Below are 20,582 nucleotides of genomic sequence, written 5' to 3' on the forward strand. Positions count from 1 at the left end.
CCAGGCTGTAAATATGTTTATTTCAGCTCTAAAGTTGGACATTTTAACATGGGAGTCAGATTGATGCAGATTGACTCTCCTTCGGAGCCAGCCTCTATTGGTCAGCTAAGGAACTGCAGCTTAGTTCCACACGAGCGTCAATGCGGAAGTGAGATGCTTGGAACTTGGTCCTGTTCCACAAGACACACTGATCCTTGCATACATGGATGAACAGGATCATGCAAAAAAGAAATCAGAATTTAAATAGAAAAAAGGGGATTTGACTAACATTTCAGGCTCAATGAGGACTTTAGGCTGCCTTAGGACTCACCTTGAGTCAGGTTTTGACCTTTCAAAATTCCTGCACAGTAAAAAAGTTATTAAAGTCTCAGGTCTGTTATGCATTCCTACAGAGCTTAAATATTTAATATTAGACCAGTGCATTGAAATTACTTTACTTACTTTATGGTTAGTTTTCCAGAATATGAGGAATTTTCAAAGTTTTAAACTTTCCATGAGATTTAACAGCAACATATGGGGATTGATGAGAATGAAAGTGCAAATATGCGCAGCACTGGCCATGCAATGAAAAATACTTTGTGCTAGCACAGTGATTGCTGTTGCTATATAGTAGGCTGTCTACAGACATAATTGCAGTATGACTCGAAGCCAGACACCAGAGGGACTCCAGCTGTAGTGGCATGAGATACAATATGCAAGGTAGAATAGTCAGCTGTTCACTGGAACTTTGCGTAAAATATATCAAACCATCTTGCTATTTTTCATATTCTGCGTCTGCATACTGCATACTACGTACTACATTTCCACTCGTAAGGGCTTCTACCGTTGTATCCACTGACGCTCTGTGAGCTAAAATTCATCGCTGTGTGAAAACACTTCCTAAAAGTGAGCAAAACGTCCTTCAAATGAAATAAGTAACAGAAAAAACGTGAGTTCATGTAAAAGCATCAGATTTCCATTGAGAAAACATTTTTAAGGCATGAGGGAATTACTTTCGTATGTTACACTGGTACTTTTACAGTTTTACAGTTAGCACTAATATATTTAGGACGTGCATATGTAGATGGAATGCTATTTTAATGGCCAACATCGACATTGGTGACTTACACCGTAAACGCTTTTAGTCACCAACTTCACTCAATAATCTAGACATCATTGCATTTTCTGTTGAGACTTGTGATCACCACAAATGTTTACTTTCAAATAATTTAAGTCGTACGTATTGTGGGGAGGTAGGGGAGGAAAAGCCCAAGTCTGAGGCTCTGACATCCCTGTTTGTGCCATGTTGTCCACTCACTTTCACAACAGCAGCAGAGCGTAGCAGCAGAATCTGCATTCCTGCTGCACTGACCAAGCAGCCTGAACGGGAAATCACTGTCCCTCATCTTCCACCTATTAACTATGCAGAATTTCCTGTTTGCACCTGCCAAACTCATTTCAATACCACTGCTTTGCAGGTGACATCTAACAGCTGCAGATGCAAGAGCACGCAAACTAAAAAGAGACCTGGCACACAAGGGATCAAGGATGAATCAACAGAGGAATGTTGCAATTGTATTTTTGAAAGCACAATCCCACAGATCTGTCCTCTTTCTACCGCAACAGGCCCGAAAGATCAGCGGGCTGAGATACAGAGTTCCTCACTCATCAAACAGCCGCAGCCCTCTCCATCACCTCCAGTCTTCCTTATTTCTAGCAATCTCTCTTTTTCCCATCTCTGCCCTCCATTTACACTCGTCTCACTTTCCTTCCTCACTTCAATTCTGTCAGTCTGGCTTTATCTTTCAGCCTGGCTGTGCACAACTAGTCTCTATCTGCTTCTGGATATCAGAGGAGCGGAGGGGGGGGGGACTTTCAGATCCCCTCTGCTTCTATTTCCCAAGGTTTCTCAGGGGGATTTAGTCTGTGCTTACCGATGAAGGTGATGGCGGCGGCTGAAGGCACCGTCCCTCTAGATGTTTGTCTCTCATGCTTCTCTGGAATCCCTATTCCTCTCCTGCACTAAACCCCTTGATTCATCTGCGATCTCTTGGAGCAAAAGTGTCCGTGACTTGAGCAGAGACCCACAGATGCAGAAATTATATCTGCTGCTAAACTATATGTAAAGTGAACGCTTCATCGCAGTCAACGTAGTTTACTTTACGCACTCCTGGCATCGTGAATGTACTCAGTGATTTTCCAATAAGGTAAGTCCTGCAGGGATTACGAAGCTCATTAAATTGCTTTGTTTGCTGACTTAGTGTCACGCTGCTGCCAGGGATCTGATGAGAAAAACCCTGAAACGGCCTATTTGCATATATGTATGAGATACAACACGGTGGCCAATAAAAAGGAAAGAACAGAGAAACAAAACAAATAGCCACATCAGGTCAGGGGTGTCACACTCAAGCATCTGTAATAACAGCTTTGAAGATGATAATACCCACAAATATTGTATTTCTCTGAAACATTAGCATTCCTCATATATAGTGAGGTGAGCCACTTAATTCCACTTTATCCCTCCTCTGAGAGCGGTGGTACAGGTTTGTGCGAACATGTAAATATCAATTTGGGTGCCAGTTACACTCACCAGGCCCCATTCTTGAAATCACTGAGTTGATTTGCGCATAAATCACTTCTTTATTTAAAGCCTGCTGCGGATTCACAAACACTGCGTAAAACTCAAATTTATTGATTGGCAGTGCACTTGTCGTGCACGTTAACAATCATAAATCCCCACCCAGGGACTCACCAATATAAGCCAGTGTGCATCCTCCACCTGCAGGTCTACCTGTGGACACGGTGCATGGTAAAAAAGAGACACCTGAAGGGGGACTTGTGCAGTCAACGCCTCATCTTCTGTCCAACGAAGCCTCCCAGAAACAGAGATAATATGTTGTCCCTATCATTGGAGAGACCACTTTGCTGTATTACTTTAACAAACAATTTATAAAATGATGGATAGGATTTTTTTTTTCTTTTTCTTCGACTTGGAAAGGATTCCTGTTTCTGCTGGCATATGCTCCTTCCCCCATCTCTCCTGATTTACATGAAATTCCTTTCAATTCAGATAAAAGTGCTCTATTTGCATCTATTTTCTTGTTTAAAACATGTTTTAAAAGTGTCTGCATGTTGTAAAAAGAACATGTAACAGATGAATGGTTCAAGGACAAGCAGTAGCTATCTCCGTGGTTGGAGGCAGGAGTGGATTTTGTTGAGCTTCATTGCTGCTCCATCCTTCTAGGGTTTGTAGAGGCGTTCGGTGGTGTTAAAAACCTTTTGCTTCTGGGGTATCTTCAGCAACAAATCAAAACTCATAATTTCCAAATTGTAACTGGGAAAAAAATTATAAATAAAAAAAACCGAAAGAACGCCTCAACAAGAACTCAAATTTCGTAATTGAGATACAAAGTTCTATCACTGCCAACCAAACCTGTCCCATTCACGGCCATTTCCACCTGTACTGAACGTTCCGAACCGATCACAGCAGGGTGGAGCTGGGCTTGAGACCCGTAGAGGAGACTCCAAGAGAAGTTATCAAAAATAACCAGGATGCTTATTTTTCTGGAATCCCTACTCCACTTCAAACTATTTGAGATGTTTTTTCTTGTTGCTCTAGCTTTCTTTCAGAGGCCAACAAATAGAGCATTTCTAGCTTGTTTATTTCTTGTCTTAAACATTTAAACATGAAAAGTTGCTGTTTAATAGCATAGGAGAAAAAAGCATGTACAAATAAGTTTCATATTCCCACTTGTGAGGTGGAGTTATTCGGTAGATAATCTGACTTGGGTCAGGGTCTGTGATGTTACATTATCCTTCTTGAATTACATATTATAAAACTTGGAAAAGTGAAAATGTTGTTTTATGTCAAGGTTTCAGAGTTGGCTGTTAGTTCAGAACTCCAAATATATGCTCTCAGACAGAAGAAAATTCTTTTTTTTTTTTTAATAAAATGTTCCCTTAAAGCAATGTTACGGTGAAAATGAAACACCATTGAGATATAGAAGATTGCAGGAAAATGCTACACTACTGGTCTAAAGAGTTATTTGCAGCACATGTTTAAAGATGCTGAAGACCTCGAGGAGATGATGCAATATCTGGGAAAAATGCCCATTTGTTCAAAAATAAAAGAGTATGACTGAAACCTGCATAAAATAACAACAAAAAAAGATGCTGTGAGCGCCCCCAATTCCATTTCATGTCTTAGCCTGTTGCCTGTTTTACAACCTATCATAATACCCCTTTAAAACAGAGGGCTGTGATGCAACTTCCACCTGAAAAGGCTCCTGAATGTCCTGTATCAGTATTTTAAAAGCATTTAAACATAATTTGGCTAATTGTTACCACAGTGAGGTTGCCAGGCAACTAGTGGTTGTCTCGCTGGGTCTGTAACCCAATACGTGTGTGTATGCTATAAACAGATATTATTGTTTGGTATGCTGGAGATGCATTACCATAGCAACGCATAATTACAAAGTGGTGTCTCAACTCTAATGGAAGATAAATAATGATTAATCTTGAAAGTAAAATAATGTATATGTGGCAAAGTGAAACGATATGCTTACAGTTAATTGAATAGTAGTTGATATTGCAGCCAACCAACCTACATCTTTATTTGTTTGACTTTAAATGCATTCCAGTGCACGTGTCCCACATTTGCACACTTAAAGAAAGATCAGGTTCATATACAAAAATTTCGGACCAGGTGACACATCAGAAAGAGATCACTCCTTTCATCTAACTCCCTGGTAAGAAAGCATATAAAGCATCTTCTTACCATTTCAAATCTTTCTTTTAAGGATGGAACAGGGAAGCTGTACAGAGTCGTCTTTCATGTTCAAACTCTGGGTTTCCAGGTGATAGAAGTTAGTTCTAGGAAGGTTCAAAGTCTCGACACGGCATTCAGACCTCGTTCACTCTCTACCTTGACTCTGATGCGTGTCTGGCTGTGTCATCCTTTCTGTAACAGCAAAATAAGGCAAAATAAGAACTGTTACTCTGTTGAACACTTTGCTCATTATTAGTTATGATGTGCAAAATCTAAACGTATGAATCTGAACAGGTTGATAAAAACCATCTAGCTTTGCTTCATTTATTTTATTTAAAAATAAATGCTATGCTAATAAAAATATGCATAAAAATATGCTAATGATATATGCCAAAGGAAGGTTCTAGTTAAATGTATAATATATAAAGTATAATGTATTGCTCCATGGTGTATATTGAGTATTATAATGTATGGAGAATATGAATATGTGTATGTATGTATGTATGTATGTATGTATGTATGTATGTATGTATGTATGTATGTATGTATGTATGTATGTATGTATGTATGTATGTATGTATGTATGTATGTATGTATGTATGTATGTATGTATGTATGTATGTATGTATGTGTATGTGTATGTGTATGTATGTATGTGTATATGTATACGGCTTAATTTAGGGTGGCAAATTATATTTTGTGTTGTAAATAACCGGGGCAGGGCTAAATACGTTTTTTTAACTTCTCCCTGCTCCATTTCGAGCATGCAAAAAAAGGAAAAAAAAAAGCCAGTGAGGCATGTTTTTGTTTATGATTGTTATGATTTGTATTATACTGTATTTATCATGATTATTATTTAACTATTGTTCTTTGGTTTAAATATATATTTTTTAGCATGTTCGAAATAAAGTTTTTCATTCATTCATTCATTCAAAAAAAAATTGATTTTGGACTTTGGACTTTTTTTACTGCTTTTCTATGGAAAGAATTATGAGTCCCAACTCCATAAAAAAGCATAGAGAGAGAAAAATGCCAAGAGAAAAGGCAGCAGTGACCAGAAGCCGCGTGGAGCTGGGAGCAAGCCGGCCAATGTTGCAATCAGAGGACTGCTAAACAAAACTCTCCAGATTTTTTTTTTCTTCTTCTTTTAGCAGCTACACGCTCCAGGGAGGCAGACAGGCACAAGATCTGTCGGAGAAATAGCCCAGCATCGTGACGCATTTCACCCAGCCACATGTCCCCTTTCCGTGGGCCAGCGCCCAGCAAGATGGAGGCGGGGGTCTGTGAGCCCAGTCCATGACTTTATGTGTTTCGCTGTTTGTGTGTGTTCATATTCATGGACGAAGAGGGGAGGGCGAGCGAAGGGAAGGCAGCCAATGTGTCCTGACCTCCTCGAGGCAAGGTGGCGAGCAAGCCAGGCCATACTGGAGCCTACAGGCAAGAGAGAGAGGAAACAGGTGGAGCTCACTCTCCCAAGACTGCTGCCCTGAGTTCGGTCATGGTATATGTGTGTGCTCGTGTGCGAGTGTGTGTGGGGAGGGTGATAGCGCTTGAGGCGGGGATTCACAAATGTGCTTTCTCAGCCCATAGCCTAAACTTTCCCTCCCAATGATGCTGGTGGCATCGTTGAGCTAGCCAAGCAAATCTTCTGGCTGCCCCTGGGCCAAACAGGCCTGGAACAGATTTGTTGTGTGTATACGTTGATCGTACACGTGTGGGTGCCTCTTGGTGTCCAAATGCATGCATGTACATAAGAAAGAGAGAAGGCAAAAAGAGCCATCTGTAGTTTGGGAAAATGGAAAGTGATCTGTTGCTTTGGCCGGTTCATCCAAAACAGACTGTTCTCTTTCAGAGCCAAGGCTTTTCAAAATAAACACATGTGGAGAGGTGAGTGGACCGCTCAGCTCCTACAATAATGGAAATATAAGAAGATGTACACCTGCCCAATCAACTGAGGCAGAGCTGGAACATAATGAACAGATTTTTGTTTCTGAGGTGCAGGTTTTCACGTCGGCTATCCATGTAATCTTTACGTTGCTGCTGCAGGTGTACGTCACCTGTATTGATCACTGGAGATTGTTTTGGTTGTGAAAGTGAAATGAGAAACCATGCCAGAGACCTCAGCTGTGTTGCAGGCTTCAAATTGTGCCACAAATTGTTGATGACAAGTTGGCAAGTCTTAAATTCCTCCTACATCGCTACATTCCTAGAAAATCTTCTTTCTTTTTTTCTACTAGCATACAATCTGCTTTCCATCTAGCACACTTCTGTTGGTCTCAAACACATGAATAACTAATTTGTTCTCATGCTCCTCCCGGTCTCAGACTTATGTCAAGTGCGTACCCCTCTCCCTCACTCATTTGGTCAGGTGCGTGTGGGTCATGTTCATTCTAGTATTAGTCTTGCATCAATCCACAATCAATATTCTCTGTAATCTTCTGCTGCAGCTGCGGAGCCATAAATCAGTCTTTGGGTCAGGCCCACATCTCACTCCGTCTGTACATGCTTTTCTGTGTTTTTAGAGTCATCTGAAGTGTTGCATTGATGACACTTTAGACATCAACTGACTCAGTTTCTGGGGAAACTATTTCCCAGAAGTCCATTTCTGAGAGAAGCCTAAAAGGTCTAAATATAATGAAAAGAGGGACGGCAGTCCTTTAAAGTTGAGGAGTGGCATAATCTAGTAAACTTTCAGAGGAGTGCAGGTATGTGTTTTCAGTGTGCACTTGTATAAGACCCACATGGAAGAATCACCCCAAAAAAAAGATTAAGCTGCAATCTAATACAATTCAGGCATTTTAAAATGCACTTTTTAACATTTTGGAGGCCAAAACTGTTTGAAGTAAACATATTTCCAGGAAAAAAGGTGCAGAATTTTGTTAAAGGGCACCTCTCCAGCTAATGTAAGCACAAGGATGGATCAAGCCATGGGCTTCTGTTGCAGCCGTTGGCACAGGGGACACTTCCTCAGTAGAGAAAGAGTTGATTAAATTAAAGGGGACCTATTATGAAAAACAGGTTTTTTCTTGCTTTAACATATATAAAGTGGTCTCCCCTCAGCCTGCCAACTCAGAGAAGGATGAAAGCAACCAAATTCTGCAGAGTCTGTGCAGCCGCCCGGATGAGCCGTCCAGTGTCATGTGGATCTACGAGCCGTTCAGATTCTGCTCCCTTTCATTACGTAACCAAAATGCAAACCACGCCCACAACTAAACACTGTGTCCTAACTGCATGCAAGTGTCCGACTATCGCGTCGCACTGCGTGACATCGGACGCTCTCTGTCCATCTCCCTCCAGCAGCTGCTACTTTATTGAGGTTTTTGTAGTAAAATGAGGAGGCATCATAGAGATAACTTCTCATTTCAACTAACTGGATCAGCCGTTCCTCATCCTTGACTGTTTCCTACAGCGCTTTCAACCGGCTTTCAACGCGAGCGACAGGAAGAAAATAGAAGCAGGGTGTCCGACGAATGTTCAGCTCAAAACGGCGCGCTGCGTCGCTCGCGGCCAGTCCAATAGAAAATAAAGCAATGAAATTGATTTTGTTGCTGATGCTCGCTCGCATCACATGACATGCAGTTAGGACACGGTGTTAGGACACGGTGTAATAACTCCGCCGGCCGGAGCTTCCATTTTTTCGTAGCGGTGTATTGCGTCATTCAGGCAGCCAATCAGCACAGTGCCTCATTATCATAGCCCCGCCCACTCAGAATCCTGCATAGATAATGAGGTTAGAGAATGGGATGATAAAGACATGGCTCAGAGGCTGAATTTCTAATTTATTTAGCAATAACAATCAAAAGCTTGTTTTTAAGACATTCAAGGCCTGTTTAGAATAGGTATTAGATGCCATAATAGGTCCCCTTTAAATACCAGCAAATTCTGGAAGCAATCTGTAAAAGGACTGAAGGCGAAAAGAGGATTGCTTCTACGAAATGATAACGACCCTGAACACACCTCAAAATTCACAATGGACCACCTTAAGAGGCACCAGGCAAACATTTTCCAACGCTTTCAAAGTCCCTTGATCTAATAATCATTAAAAGGCTATGGACAGGCCTCAGAAGAGTAGTGCAGGAAAACATAGTGCAACAGTATTAGAGAACTAGAAGCTTTTATTTGCAAAACTGGATGGAGGAATGGATGAAAGTCCCTGATACAAGGAAATATGTCTGCAGAAAGCTTTTATACTAGTGTGTATAGTGTGTTTGTGTGTGTATGTAGTGCAATTCAGAGGAGTAGACTTTTATTTTGCCATTATAAAAAATAGAAAAGGGGAAACAGGGAAAATAGCTGCAGATTAGTGGGGATTTTACACAGCATATTACACAGTGTTAACACATTTACATGTTAGGGGGCCTAAATGCACTTACAATGGCACTCTGAGATTGGTTTGCTTCACTGTAGACAGTAAGCTTGTTATTGTTATAAGGAGCATAGCTGTTTTCTCAGAGGCGCCTGTGCTGTAATGACAGATATGAGGTTGTATGCATTGATCCAAGCGCCTTTTAAAACTAAGACACAGGCAGAATAAATTAGAAACTGTGCTGAGATACTTCATATTAATAATTAAAGTTATTTGAGTGAAGCTGCTGAGCAGGAAATATCCCAATATTTGAAAAATGTTTGAGTCTTTTATTTGAATCATTGATTAAGAAGAGTTTAGTGTAGCAGTTAATGAGAAACCAGTGGCGATAACCTTGTTCAAACAGGCCTACTGGAAGTCTGCGCTCGTTCCCGTGACTGCCTCTGAGCGCTTTATGATCACACAGTCAAATATAAATGAGACTGAAATAGATGAAGATGGGTGGATGTTACATTCCTCACTGCTCCAGAGATTTGACTGAAGAGCACCAGAGTTTATGACACACACGTAGACGTATATCGTGAGCCTGTAGGTGAGCATCCGCGTGAACGGGCGAGCGTGCCATCGTAATTGCCTGTCAAATGAAAAAATGTGACTTCCTGAGGGTAAATGAACTGATTAATATTCGTGAGCAGAGCTGGGAAGTTTGCCTGAGTGGAAGTTGAGATGTTTTCCATCCCTGCTGCCTCCTTTATTACACCACGACACGATAAATAGATGTAAAAATGCACACTGGAAGATGCAAAACACCGAAAAGCACGCAGCAGACCACTTTCACTCCGCACCAAAACACTCTGCACTTTCGTGTCTGCTCAATGAGCGTTCACTCCGATACATGTTATGTTTCAGACCGAAGCCGGTGCTCAGAAACAGCAAGCAGCTCAGAGCAACTTGCTACTGCTTTGTGTGCAGGATTTCAGAAAAGAGGCTAAATCATTCTTTCTTCTTTGGATTTTCTACTTCTCTCTTCTCATTTTCTAAATCGCCTTTCTTCTCTTTCCACGTCTGACTGGAAGTCTCCCTTCTTCCCACCCGGAGCACCGTCGACATCCCATTGGCCAGCACCGCTCCGCTATTCAGCTGCCTGTCGCTGATGTGCTCGCTGGCTGCGTGGCCCCAGAGCTCTAATAAGCACGAGTCTAATGGGGTCCCGAAGCTGCCGCAGGGCCGCACATTAAGATATGTAGGCAGGGAGAGGGCGCGGGAATGAGGCCCGGGAGAGGAGGATGAGACACCTCTGTACTTGCTAACTCACTCTTCTTGCAGTGTTGCTCCCTGTAGTCAGATTTAATCCAGTAACCAGGCTCCAAATGACTCAGAAACACAAGATTTAGAAGGATTCCAACCAACTACATCACGCCTCATGCAGGGTTTCATGGGGGAACCTGATAGCAAGAAACAAGCAACGCATCGCTAGGGGAGGAAATGTTCATGTGAAAAACACACAAATGTGACAGCAGTTTTATTTTTGTTACTCGATAACTCATTCATTCTTTTATGAATTCTTGTTTACGTCTTTTGCAGAGAGTACAAAGGAAGTCTATCTATAATTCCATCATGCAGCCTGTTTCCTGATATTAGAACGGAAGTCTGCCTTTCCAGGGGATGGTGGATGAAAATCTTTTTCCAACTAAAGCACCCAGAACTTAAACACTATATTTCAGTCCTCTGTCTTTTGGAGTTTCCATTATGGTTAAGGGGGTAGTTCAGGGTAGATTTGGCAAATGCAGGCAGCTGAAGTAGCCTACTCCTCTCCAGCCCAGCTCAGCCTCTTATGCCGGCGAGTACACTTCAGCTCCATTCATTTAAAATCTGCTAATCTTACACAATTCAAAGAGGTTTTAGGAAGCTTTTATTTGTGCTTTAATCGAAAGAGGTCGCTTTGTTATCTCAATCAGAGCTCTTTCTCCTTATTCTCTCTGCAGCTCACTTGATCATGCAACCCACGGTGCTCCTGGGTCATCCCGGACCATTGAAACCGAATAAATATGAGTTTACCAACAGGAGTCACAGTGATTGTAATTACTGTTTGGTTTTGAGGCAGAAATGAAACGCTACTCAGAAATGCTCAGCACAACAACCACCTCCCCACAGATTCGGCATGATTTCCAGAGTATCTCGATGTAAACATCGCGGACACTTGTAAGCCACAAAGCTTCCCAAACGTTGGACTAGCCATTGCCAGTGTTAGCAATGCTAATTCATAATAGGGCTGGGCGATATGGACCAAAAGTCATATCTTGATATTTTCTAGCTGAATGGCGATACTCGATATATATCTCGATATTTTTTCTGTGCCTTAATTGGAGTTTCCCCCAAAGCATTATAGCATAGCATCTCTGTTAGCTTCATTTTTTTCTGAGGCAAATCCTTAAAAAAACAGTCAGTTTTAATACAAAGCCTCGTGCCAAATGTCACACAGGTTCCTTTATTAACAGAGGTCTGCACAATATCAAAATGTATAAAACAAATGAAATAAAAATAAACTGCCTGCATATATAGAATAAAAATGCTTCTTGAATAAAATAAAACAAATATCCCTTTCCTGCATAACAATTAAATTAAAATACACTGTGCAATTAATACAATGTAGACAGTAACAGGCAGACTTTTCCACTGAGGTTGACAGTTGTGCAAATAACAAAACATTTGTGCAAATCTCAAATAAAACATTCAAGTCAATTTGTCACAAAATAAGCTATATCAAAATCGTAAAAAAAAAAAAAAAAGAAGTTTTTTTTTTTTAATAATCGATATAAACGATATTGCCTCGTACCATATCGCGTTTGAAAATATATCGATATATATTAAAATCTCGATATATCGCCCAGCCCTAATTCATAATAATGCTCTTTTTAGCACGTACATACAGCGTAGCAACACATCCACTGGTTTGAACAGTAGCCTACCATGTGTACCCCTGACTTCATGTGGATAAAATAAGACTGAACTTTCATAAACTGCAAGGTTAGAGCTGAGTTTGATTTTGTTGATATGAGTAAAAGCCATGTTGGATTTTGAAGTCAGGGTAGGTGACATCTCTCTGACTTTCTGAGCTGGAGATCTGATTCTGACCCAAGAATTATCTAAAAGAAATGAAGTCTTGATAAAATCAGTCAATGTCCCTTCTAGTCAAGATTTAGGTTTACCATGGTTCACCATGACAGAATTTACCTCAGCAGGTAGACTCCTTAAAAGGATCCTGAAGCTCCTGTGGTCCAAACGCAGGTTAAACCTGTTCTCAGACTTTCATCTAAGAGACTTGGTTTTGAATCCCACGTGAGGACTGTTTTCAGTTTGATTCTATTTAACCTGTATTTAACCACATTACAGCCATTGAGATCAAAGATCTCTTTCACAACGGAGACCTGGCCAAGCGGTCAGACTTTTGAGTTCAGGAAAGTGACTTTACATGCCGGTGCAAGGGTTAGCACTATGACCTCATAGCATTAAGGTTATGGTTATGAGCATGCTCTTTTTCATAACCTTGAATGTCTACTGGAAATTGCTTCGGCGTGATATTCCAGAGAGCCCAGCCTGAGTAAACATCTCCATGACGAAATGATCCATTCAGTCTACACACCGCAGCTTAGAGCAATATTAGACGGGTTGTTTGACTTGACTGTCAAATAAATTAGAAAAAGAAATGTTGAGGAATATTTTGCTACAAATATACCTTATGCTACACATAAGGTATGTGTGGAAGCTAGCTCCGGATGTCGTGGAAGTCAGTCCAGGAGGCGACGGCCATGAAAGACAAAGTCAGGGATGGAGCCCCTGCTCCGCTTGTCTCGCCTGTTTGAACATAAGGACAGAATCACACTTTCAAACTGAGATGGAGCTGGAGTGAAGCCTCAAAGATAACTACCTACAGCCCTGTCATTTTCTCTTCCACAGCTTCTCCTTGCTTTTTCGGCCCGAGTGTAGGTTCACAGGCTGCAGCTCCCACACTCTGCAATCAGATGTGACATGCTGAAGACGCGGATGACAGCTGGGAAGACAAGGTCACACAGTCCCCCACTTTTAATGACGGATATGTACTACTCCTTTTGGCAGGCCTGTGCTGTGCACAAAGAGACATTTACCCAGTGCATAAGCACTGTGCACACGAGCACACACTCGTGCACACATGCACAGTAACAAGGCGGAGCAGGAGTACTTCACAGACAGCACCTTTTCTCATTTCTGTGCAAACTCAGAAGCAATTACCTATTAAATTTTAATCTTTCCCATCTCTGAATGCTTAGTCAAAGATTATAATAACCGCGGAGATAATTGATCCTGCAAATGGTGAAGTTGTGAATACAGAGTAATGTGTAAATTAAGTGCATGTGAGTGGGTATATGTCTCATTTTGAATATGCTGGTATCTCTGCCCACCTACAGCTCTTTAGTGTGATACCCAAGATGGCAATCACAGGAAACAGAAGCCCGCAGCTGGTCTGGACAGCCTGTTCGGTGTTGTAATTTAAACCCACAGTGACCTTTTTCAAATTAAGCACTACTGATAACTTAAATATTAGATTATACAGTCAATGCAGTAAATCAATTAGCTAATTGTTTTCTCAGTGTTTCTCAAGAAGGAGACTTCTCGTTCACAGAGTGGAAAGCTTTGGTGAAAGTCACCCTGAATCAGACAGTCTTAAGACGTCCTCGTGGCAATTTGTTCATTAAAAAGTGATTTTATACAGAGCATATGACAAATTCGAAGCTCTGGCTTTCCAGAATGATCATTGTCGTCTGTCTCGAAGTGCTCACTGGTCTGTTTGACTCCTCAGTTTTACCATTTCCCCTCACTCCTCTTCTCCTTCGCTTCTTTCCTCTATTCCCCTCGTCTTTGTCTCCTCCCTTCCCTTTGATCCTGAAAGTGAAGAGACGCTGGATTTTCAGCCTTTTAAGGATTCAAACACGGCTCTGGGTTTTTCGGATGACATGAAAGTGCGCGAGCCTTCCCAGCTGGGGAATTTGCAAGACGGCTCGAGTTTGCAAAGTGGCCCGGGCGTTGATTTTAAATGTGCAGGAGGCGGTGGGGGGCTCCTGCCGGAGACGCGTGGAGGCCCTGACGTTATAAACGCAGGCTTCAGACTGCTGCGTTACATGCTGACACCGCTTGTTCCTCAGTTGTGTGCTGCACGTAATACTGATCAGCAATTATCAGCCCACAGGAAAGCATGAATTAGGAGTATAGGTTTGCTCGTTTACGTTAAATAATGCACTTACAAAACTGGTTACGGGGGATTACTGTCCAAACAAACAACATTCTGGAGTAGTTTGAATGAAAATAGATTTTCAGGCACAATCCTATATGTGAACAGACTCCCTTTGTGTGCACAAGCATATGCACAACTGGCTCTTTCAACCAAGGCTCTTATCTTTACAGCGTAATTACTGCTCTCCTCACTCTTTTCCTTCCACCCCCACCTGTCCTTTGCATTTGCAGTTGCACGCTTGTTGAAAAACCAGCTCACCTTATTGAGTCTATTTACCTCCGTTAATCACTTTGAACAAGAACAACATGCCCAGATCCAGTAAATCCATGTCTAATTCCTCTTTCTTTTTTTTTCTCTCCCCGCTACAACCGAGTTAAATCACCCCGGCCGCCGACGGGAGGGACCCGTAAAGCAATCAGGTGGTCGTCGGCGGGGATCTTGCCAGATCACGGAGGTTAATAACATTCCGCGTGATTACACAGAGGCCCGGGGATTACAGGGTTCTGGGGAGCAGGTTCCACATTGCAAAATAAAATCGCCATTTCACAGCCGTGTCCGCATGACCACTTCAGGTGAGAGGCCGCGCCACTATCTCATCTCCCCCACCGCGCCGTGGCAAGAAATGGGCTTAGCGGAAGGTGACAATGCCTGAACGTGTCATTTCATTTATCCGTTTTCAAGGCAACCCCTTCCCTCCCCCCACTCTCTCTCAGAAACTAAAATAATAATGAAACCTTTCCCCCCCTTTTCTATGAAATGTACTCTCCTCGTGAGTTTCATGGCGTCTGTGGGTGTAGTGCTTCATGCTGAGTAGGGTTATGTCACCTTGTTGTTAGTCAGGGGAGCTGTTGTAGGATTGCAATATTATCTCATTCTCACAAATAGCTGCAGTTGTTCAACCCCTCCCGCTCACAACCACTTCCTTACATGTACAATACTCTTCTTAAATCAGCAACGATCATTTCAATCTGAATTGTGCCAGAGGGACAACTGTTACCTGCGAGGAAAGAAAAATGTGGCGATGCTATTGAGACGGAACATTTTTTGCTACAGTTTTAGTCTTGATTATGGTGTTATTTGAGTTCTGTTCACTTCTCTTGTTTCCGCACATTTTAGCCGATCTACTTCTGCTCTTTTGCTGCCTAAACTCTCGTTTTTATGTTTATCTTCATTTCCTGTTTCCTTTTGAGAGTATTTAGCGTGCACCCTTCTTTTGCCTCTGTTGAATTGTTGACACCTGTGTCTCAGTTGAGTTTTGGTCAATGTCCATCCCAGACAGCAAATAATGTAGCCCATATCTGCAGTTTTCTTTGACTGACAACACTGACTCCAGATGTGAGTGACGGCCTAAGCTCACCCACACCTGTCCCTGCACAATTATTCATTTTCATCTGACCCTTGACCACGTCTGGTCCTCACAAGATGTACGGACGATGTCAAAACTAGTTTATGAGATTTGAGCCACATCTGGCATATGCAATACATGACAAAACCCAAGTTGGACAAAGTTAATGATCTCTGGGTAGATCTGGTCCATTTGCCAACTGTGCAACTGAGCCATGAGTGCCCAAAGTAAGCCAGCGTGGACCCAGATGTGTCTGCTCTCCAGTTGTTATTATGTCATTCCTTCCTTGCTGGTTTGTTATCGTTTGTCTGATTTTAGCATTTTCTGATTGCATCTACAGTACATTGATGTTTGATGGTCTGCACAGCCAAAAACCAGCCAAAAACTGTAACTTTTTACAAGTTGAATTCAAACCACATTTGGCTCCAAATGTGAATCCAATCGGATTTGCCAAAATATGTCTCAATTTGAATGGTCTGGTTGCGCAAATGGGATTTTAAATAAGTCTTTTGTGACATTTTCAGTGTGACACAAACAATGGCTACATCTACTAGTGTGACGAGGGATTCCTTTAGGTAGCCTTAGCTGTCTGTTAGCTAAGAGCTAACCTACCCGGACCTTGCTGACACACCAGCGGAGACGCCTGTCCAAATTAAAGCAGGACACAAAAGTATGATCCATCGCTGGCATTTTCTTGTAATGTTTGTAAAACTTGCATCGTGATTCGGTATCATTATTAGCAACAAAAGCCAGATTGTCGTGCTCAATTTTGGCTTGTTTACATCCGTTCTATGCATACTACAGAAAGCATCTGGATTAAGGAACTTCAGCAAGAACATGCAGATAGATCTGATCATTTACAAGATATAATACTTTTTATATAACTGATTACAGTTTTTATAATACTTTTTTCTATATAATAATTTATTTTTTATTCCCTGTCGTCACTGGACTTTGTTTTGGTCTCCACTCGTTTCCGTCAGTGGCTACAGATCTAGTTTACCGTCACCAAATATGTATAATATACGACCATTGTAATGTGACCTTGGGTTCCTTGAAAGGCGCCATATGAATTCAATTTATTATTATTATTATTCCAATGTCTTCTACTTGGGTCCTGTCCTTCAAATTTTGACATTTTTTGCTAGCCGAGTATCTGAATGGGGTAGAGAATGAACACATCTAACTGGTGATTATTTTCAAACTAAAAGTGGTCAAATAAACTTAAAAACACAACATCTATTAATCAAATGTCTGAAAACTTCAGCTCAACTTATACAAGCCATCAGTCACATGTAGCTTAAGAAATACAGCTCGAGAACCGAGGGACAGACGGCACTCTTTGTTGCTCTTTATGGTGAATAAAAGGCACAGATCTGCTTTTTGTTTTGGCAAAAGAAATCCAGGCTGATGATGCAACTTTGAGGGAATCTGAACGTTGTGCATTTACTGTTTTCTTGTTTATATTATACATGCATGCTCTGTGCACTCTGGTCTATACATACTTGCTTTTGTGTGTGTGTGTGTGTGTGTGTGTGTGTGTGTGTGTGTGTGTGTGTGTGTGTGTGTGTGTGTGTATTCATCTGTTTGATCTTCAGTGTTAAACACAAAGAAGCCTGCTACTGTAGCAGCCCACGGGACACAGCAGAAATAGATTGCATTCATATGCTTTGTAATACAACACCCCCCACCCCATCCAAAAAATATCAAAAACCCAACACACAAACACCACATCACCACCACCTCTGCCTCAGCAACTCACGCACACACTCCCACTTTCCTCTCTCTCTCATTATATCATGTGGACTCAAACCAAAATAAAATGGTGAATACAGTAACAGCTGCATTTGAAAAGCTGCAGAACAGACTGGCAGATCTTCCTGGGTGGTTTACGAACCGGATGGATGTCTGGCCGGGAAGAAATGAAACAAAACCACAACATCCAGTCATTTTGAAAGGAAATAGGAGAACGCCTGCAGAGAGTGTTTTTCGTGCTGTGTATACTCTAAAAGGAACAACAACAACAAAAAGACCTAGGTGATCAACCCCCTTGTCCACACATCACTGCTGATGAGTTGATGGAGGCCACAGACCTGGACACACACAATAGGCAGCTTTTCGCTGACACACATCACCTCCCACACTTCAATATGCCTCTAAGTTGCACACACGGCTCATGAGAGCCTGTAAGTGGCTGTCCAGAGGTCCCAGAGAAAAACTCACGGAGGTTTGCAGTCCTAGACACAAAGTGCTGCGAATGCATCCCGAGGGCCTCTTCCCCACGGAACTGCTCAGCTGGACACCCGCCCTGCAGGACGCTGGCCACGGCCCTGTCAGAGGAGAGGAGAGGAGAGGAGAGGAGAGGAGAGGAGAGGAGAGGAGAGGAGAGGAGAGGAGAGGAGAGGAGAGGAGAGGACAGGAGAGGAGAGGAGAGGAGAGGAGAGGAGAGGAGAGGAGAGGAGAGGAGATCAGATGGAGGGAGAGATGCAGTCATGAGGAGATGTGCGTAACATAGTTCATTTAATTATTCGGTTTGGCTGCACTGGCGCGTCTTTTCATGAAACTGTGTGGAGCAGCTGACTGGAAAAAATTAGATTTCCCCACGACAAGACAGTCACCATGTGAAAGTGTGTAAAAAATAATTTAGATAAACGCTCAACGAGACACACTGCCGCCGACTACAATGGGGGAGATAAGCAGAAAACAGCAAACAGGCAGATTCACAACTGTTGATTAAATGATGGCACGCTGGTTGCCATAGAAACCGCATCCAGTGTGTGGATTATAACGCGTTTAATGCAGGTCGCAGTTTGTTTATAATGTCATACTATTTGATGCTCAGATGAGGGATGGAGAGAGGGACCACACGCTGCGCGTACATTCCTACCGCAGGTCCGTTTTAAGGCTGATTTATGGTACCGCGTTACACCAACGCAGAGCTTACGGCGTAGGGTACGCGGCGACGCACACCGTACGGTGCGCGTCGCCGCGTACCCTACGCCGTACGCTCTGCGTCGATTTAACGCGGAACCATAATTTAGGTTTAAACAAGCGCGCATGCAGACGCAGGCTGGCGAGGACGCGCTCACCTGGACATGTTCTCCCTCTGGGGCCGGTGCGCCTTTTCCAGTCCCAGTTTGGTGAAAATCCCCACGAGGGCCATGATGGCCACTACTCCACAAATGATATAAACAATTAAGTTCGTCTTGTCTTTGGTGGTGTCGGTGACCTTGTTGATTTTTTTGTAAGGGGTCTGTCCGGTCTTCATCCACACCGGGGTGTCGTAGTTCTTACAGGTGCTCTGGTCCAGCCGCGAGTGCTTGAAGGAGCAGCAGAAGCGGAAGCCACAGGTGCCGCAGCAGTACAGGTAGTTGCCCGTCTTGCAGATGAACGGCGGGTCCCACTGGCCCATCACGTCGTAGTAGCCCCGGCACTGGTCCTCGGAGTGCGGCGTCTCCTCCGAGACGCTCTCCTCCTCCCGGGCCGAGCCGTTGGAGGTGGCGATCATCACAAATCCCCCAAGGATTTGTCCCGGCTCCCCGTCAGCCTTGCACACGAGAGCCATAAGTTTGAGCAACAAAAAGCCCAGGAGAAAGTATTTTCCTCTCATTGCGTTTTTTCCTCCCTTCAATTTCACGCGGACACAAAAAGATTTGGAGAGTGGGGAGAAGGCGCATGCTCATGACAGGCGGAAAAGTCCAGAAAAATGCATCCGAATAGCGACGCACCGTCCTCCTCGCTGATGAGCATCTTTACCAACAGATCATCATACAAAAAAAAATAATAATAACGAAAATAAAGACAAGAGAAAATAACAAAAAGGGAAAAATAAAATCTCTGTGGACTGAATTTGACTTAATCTAAGTTACTCCTCTGCTCCCCAGTGAGCATCCATGCGTCCGCTGAAGAGGTTGTTACAGGCTTGGATGGAAGGATTTTCAGGAGTGCACCAGTTTCCATGTCCATCTGCGCGCTCTTACGCACAAGAGTAGGCAGAGACACAAGCACGGCGAGGATGAGAGCGCAGTGAGGAGAGGAGAGCCGGGGCGGGAGAGCCTGTAAGAGAGGAGGAGGAGAACAGTGGGGGGGAGAGACAGCCAGGGGCTGAGGATAGAAAGAGAGTGAGGGTTTATTGTGAAATATTATGATAAAAGCCCCGGAATACGCACATATCACCATTATGTTGTGCGAGGGAATACGTGGGAGCCCGCATTTTTTGCCACTTCTGCGCATTCCCGCTGCCAGTGTCGGAGAAATCCCGAGATCACAAGTAGCTTAATGTGTTGTATAGACTGGTTGGGAGATATTTGAACAGGGGGGTGTGCTTTTTGACTAGAGCCCTTTCAGTAAAGATGGTCAAGGGGTGGGAAAGCACTGTTTTTTTTAAGTATATATAAAATATAATTTCAGACAACTTTTGAAATGAAAAATAAGCTCAGTCAGCCAGAAGTGTAAAGTCTAAAAGTAAGCAGTCGGTTCCAATGGACTCCTTCGGTCATCATGTCATGGGAACTCTCAAAGACTTGAAACAAGGCGGACTTTCTTTTCTTTTCTTTTCTTTTCTTTTTCTTTAAAACGTTTCATCTTCCATCACAAAGACTTCCTCATTTCCTCAAGAACATGGATAGACTCTTTAAAATCCATGTCTTTTTTTTTTTTTTGCCAAACAAAAGTATTCACTTCCTGAAAATTCGTCTGTGAAATGGGTCTGGTACCTTTCCCACTCACGTCCACGTCCACCGGTACAATATGTCACCCAACAGTGCATTTGGGTTGTGGTGGGGTTTATATAATGACTTCTAAGGAAGCATCCAGGAACAAAATTTCAAACCAACTGAGATGACTGCAGAATTGGTTATAGCACATTGGATCATCATATTTTCACTCGACTGCACCATTTTGGATGTCCTTTGTT

The 20,582-nt window shown here is 42.7% G+C and overlaps 1 protein-coding gene across 1 annotated transcript in view; it reads right to left on the bottom strand.

The window, feature by feature from the left end:
- Nucleotides 1-19,430, bottom strand: part of shisa9a (shisa family member 9a) — a 78,044-nt gene extending 58,614 nt beyond the window's left edge. Inside the window, exons 1-2 of the mRNA XM_061708204.1 lie at nucleotides 18,757-19,430; nucleotides 17,891-17,997 (exon numbers count right to left, since the gene is read on the bottom strand). Coding sequence (XP_061564188.1) covers nucleotides 17,891-17,997; nucleotides 18,757-19,277 — 628 coding nt within the window. The 5' untranslated portion in view covers nucleotides 19,278-19,430. The remainder of the gene's footprint in view (nucleotides 1-17,890; nucleotides 17,998-18,756) is intronic.
- Between the last annotated feature and the right edge of the window lie 1,152 nt (nucleotides 19,431-20,582).

This window comes from Cololabis saira, chromosome 19, assembly GCF_033807715.1.
Source record: "Cololabis saira isolate AMF1-May2022 chromosome 19, fColSai1.1, whole genome shotgun sequence".
NCBI classification, from domain to species: domain Eukaryota; kingdom Metazoa; phylum Chordata; class Actinopteri; order Beloniformes; family Belonidae; genus Cololabis; species Cololabis saira.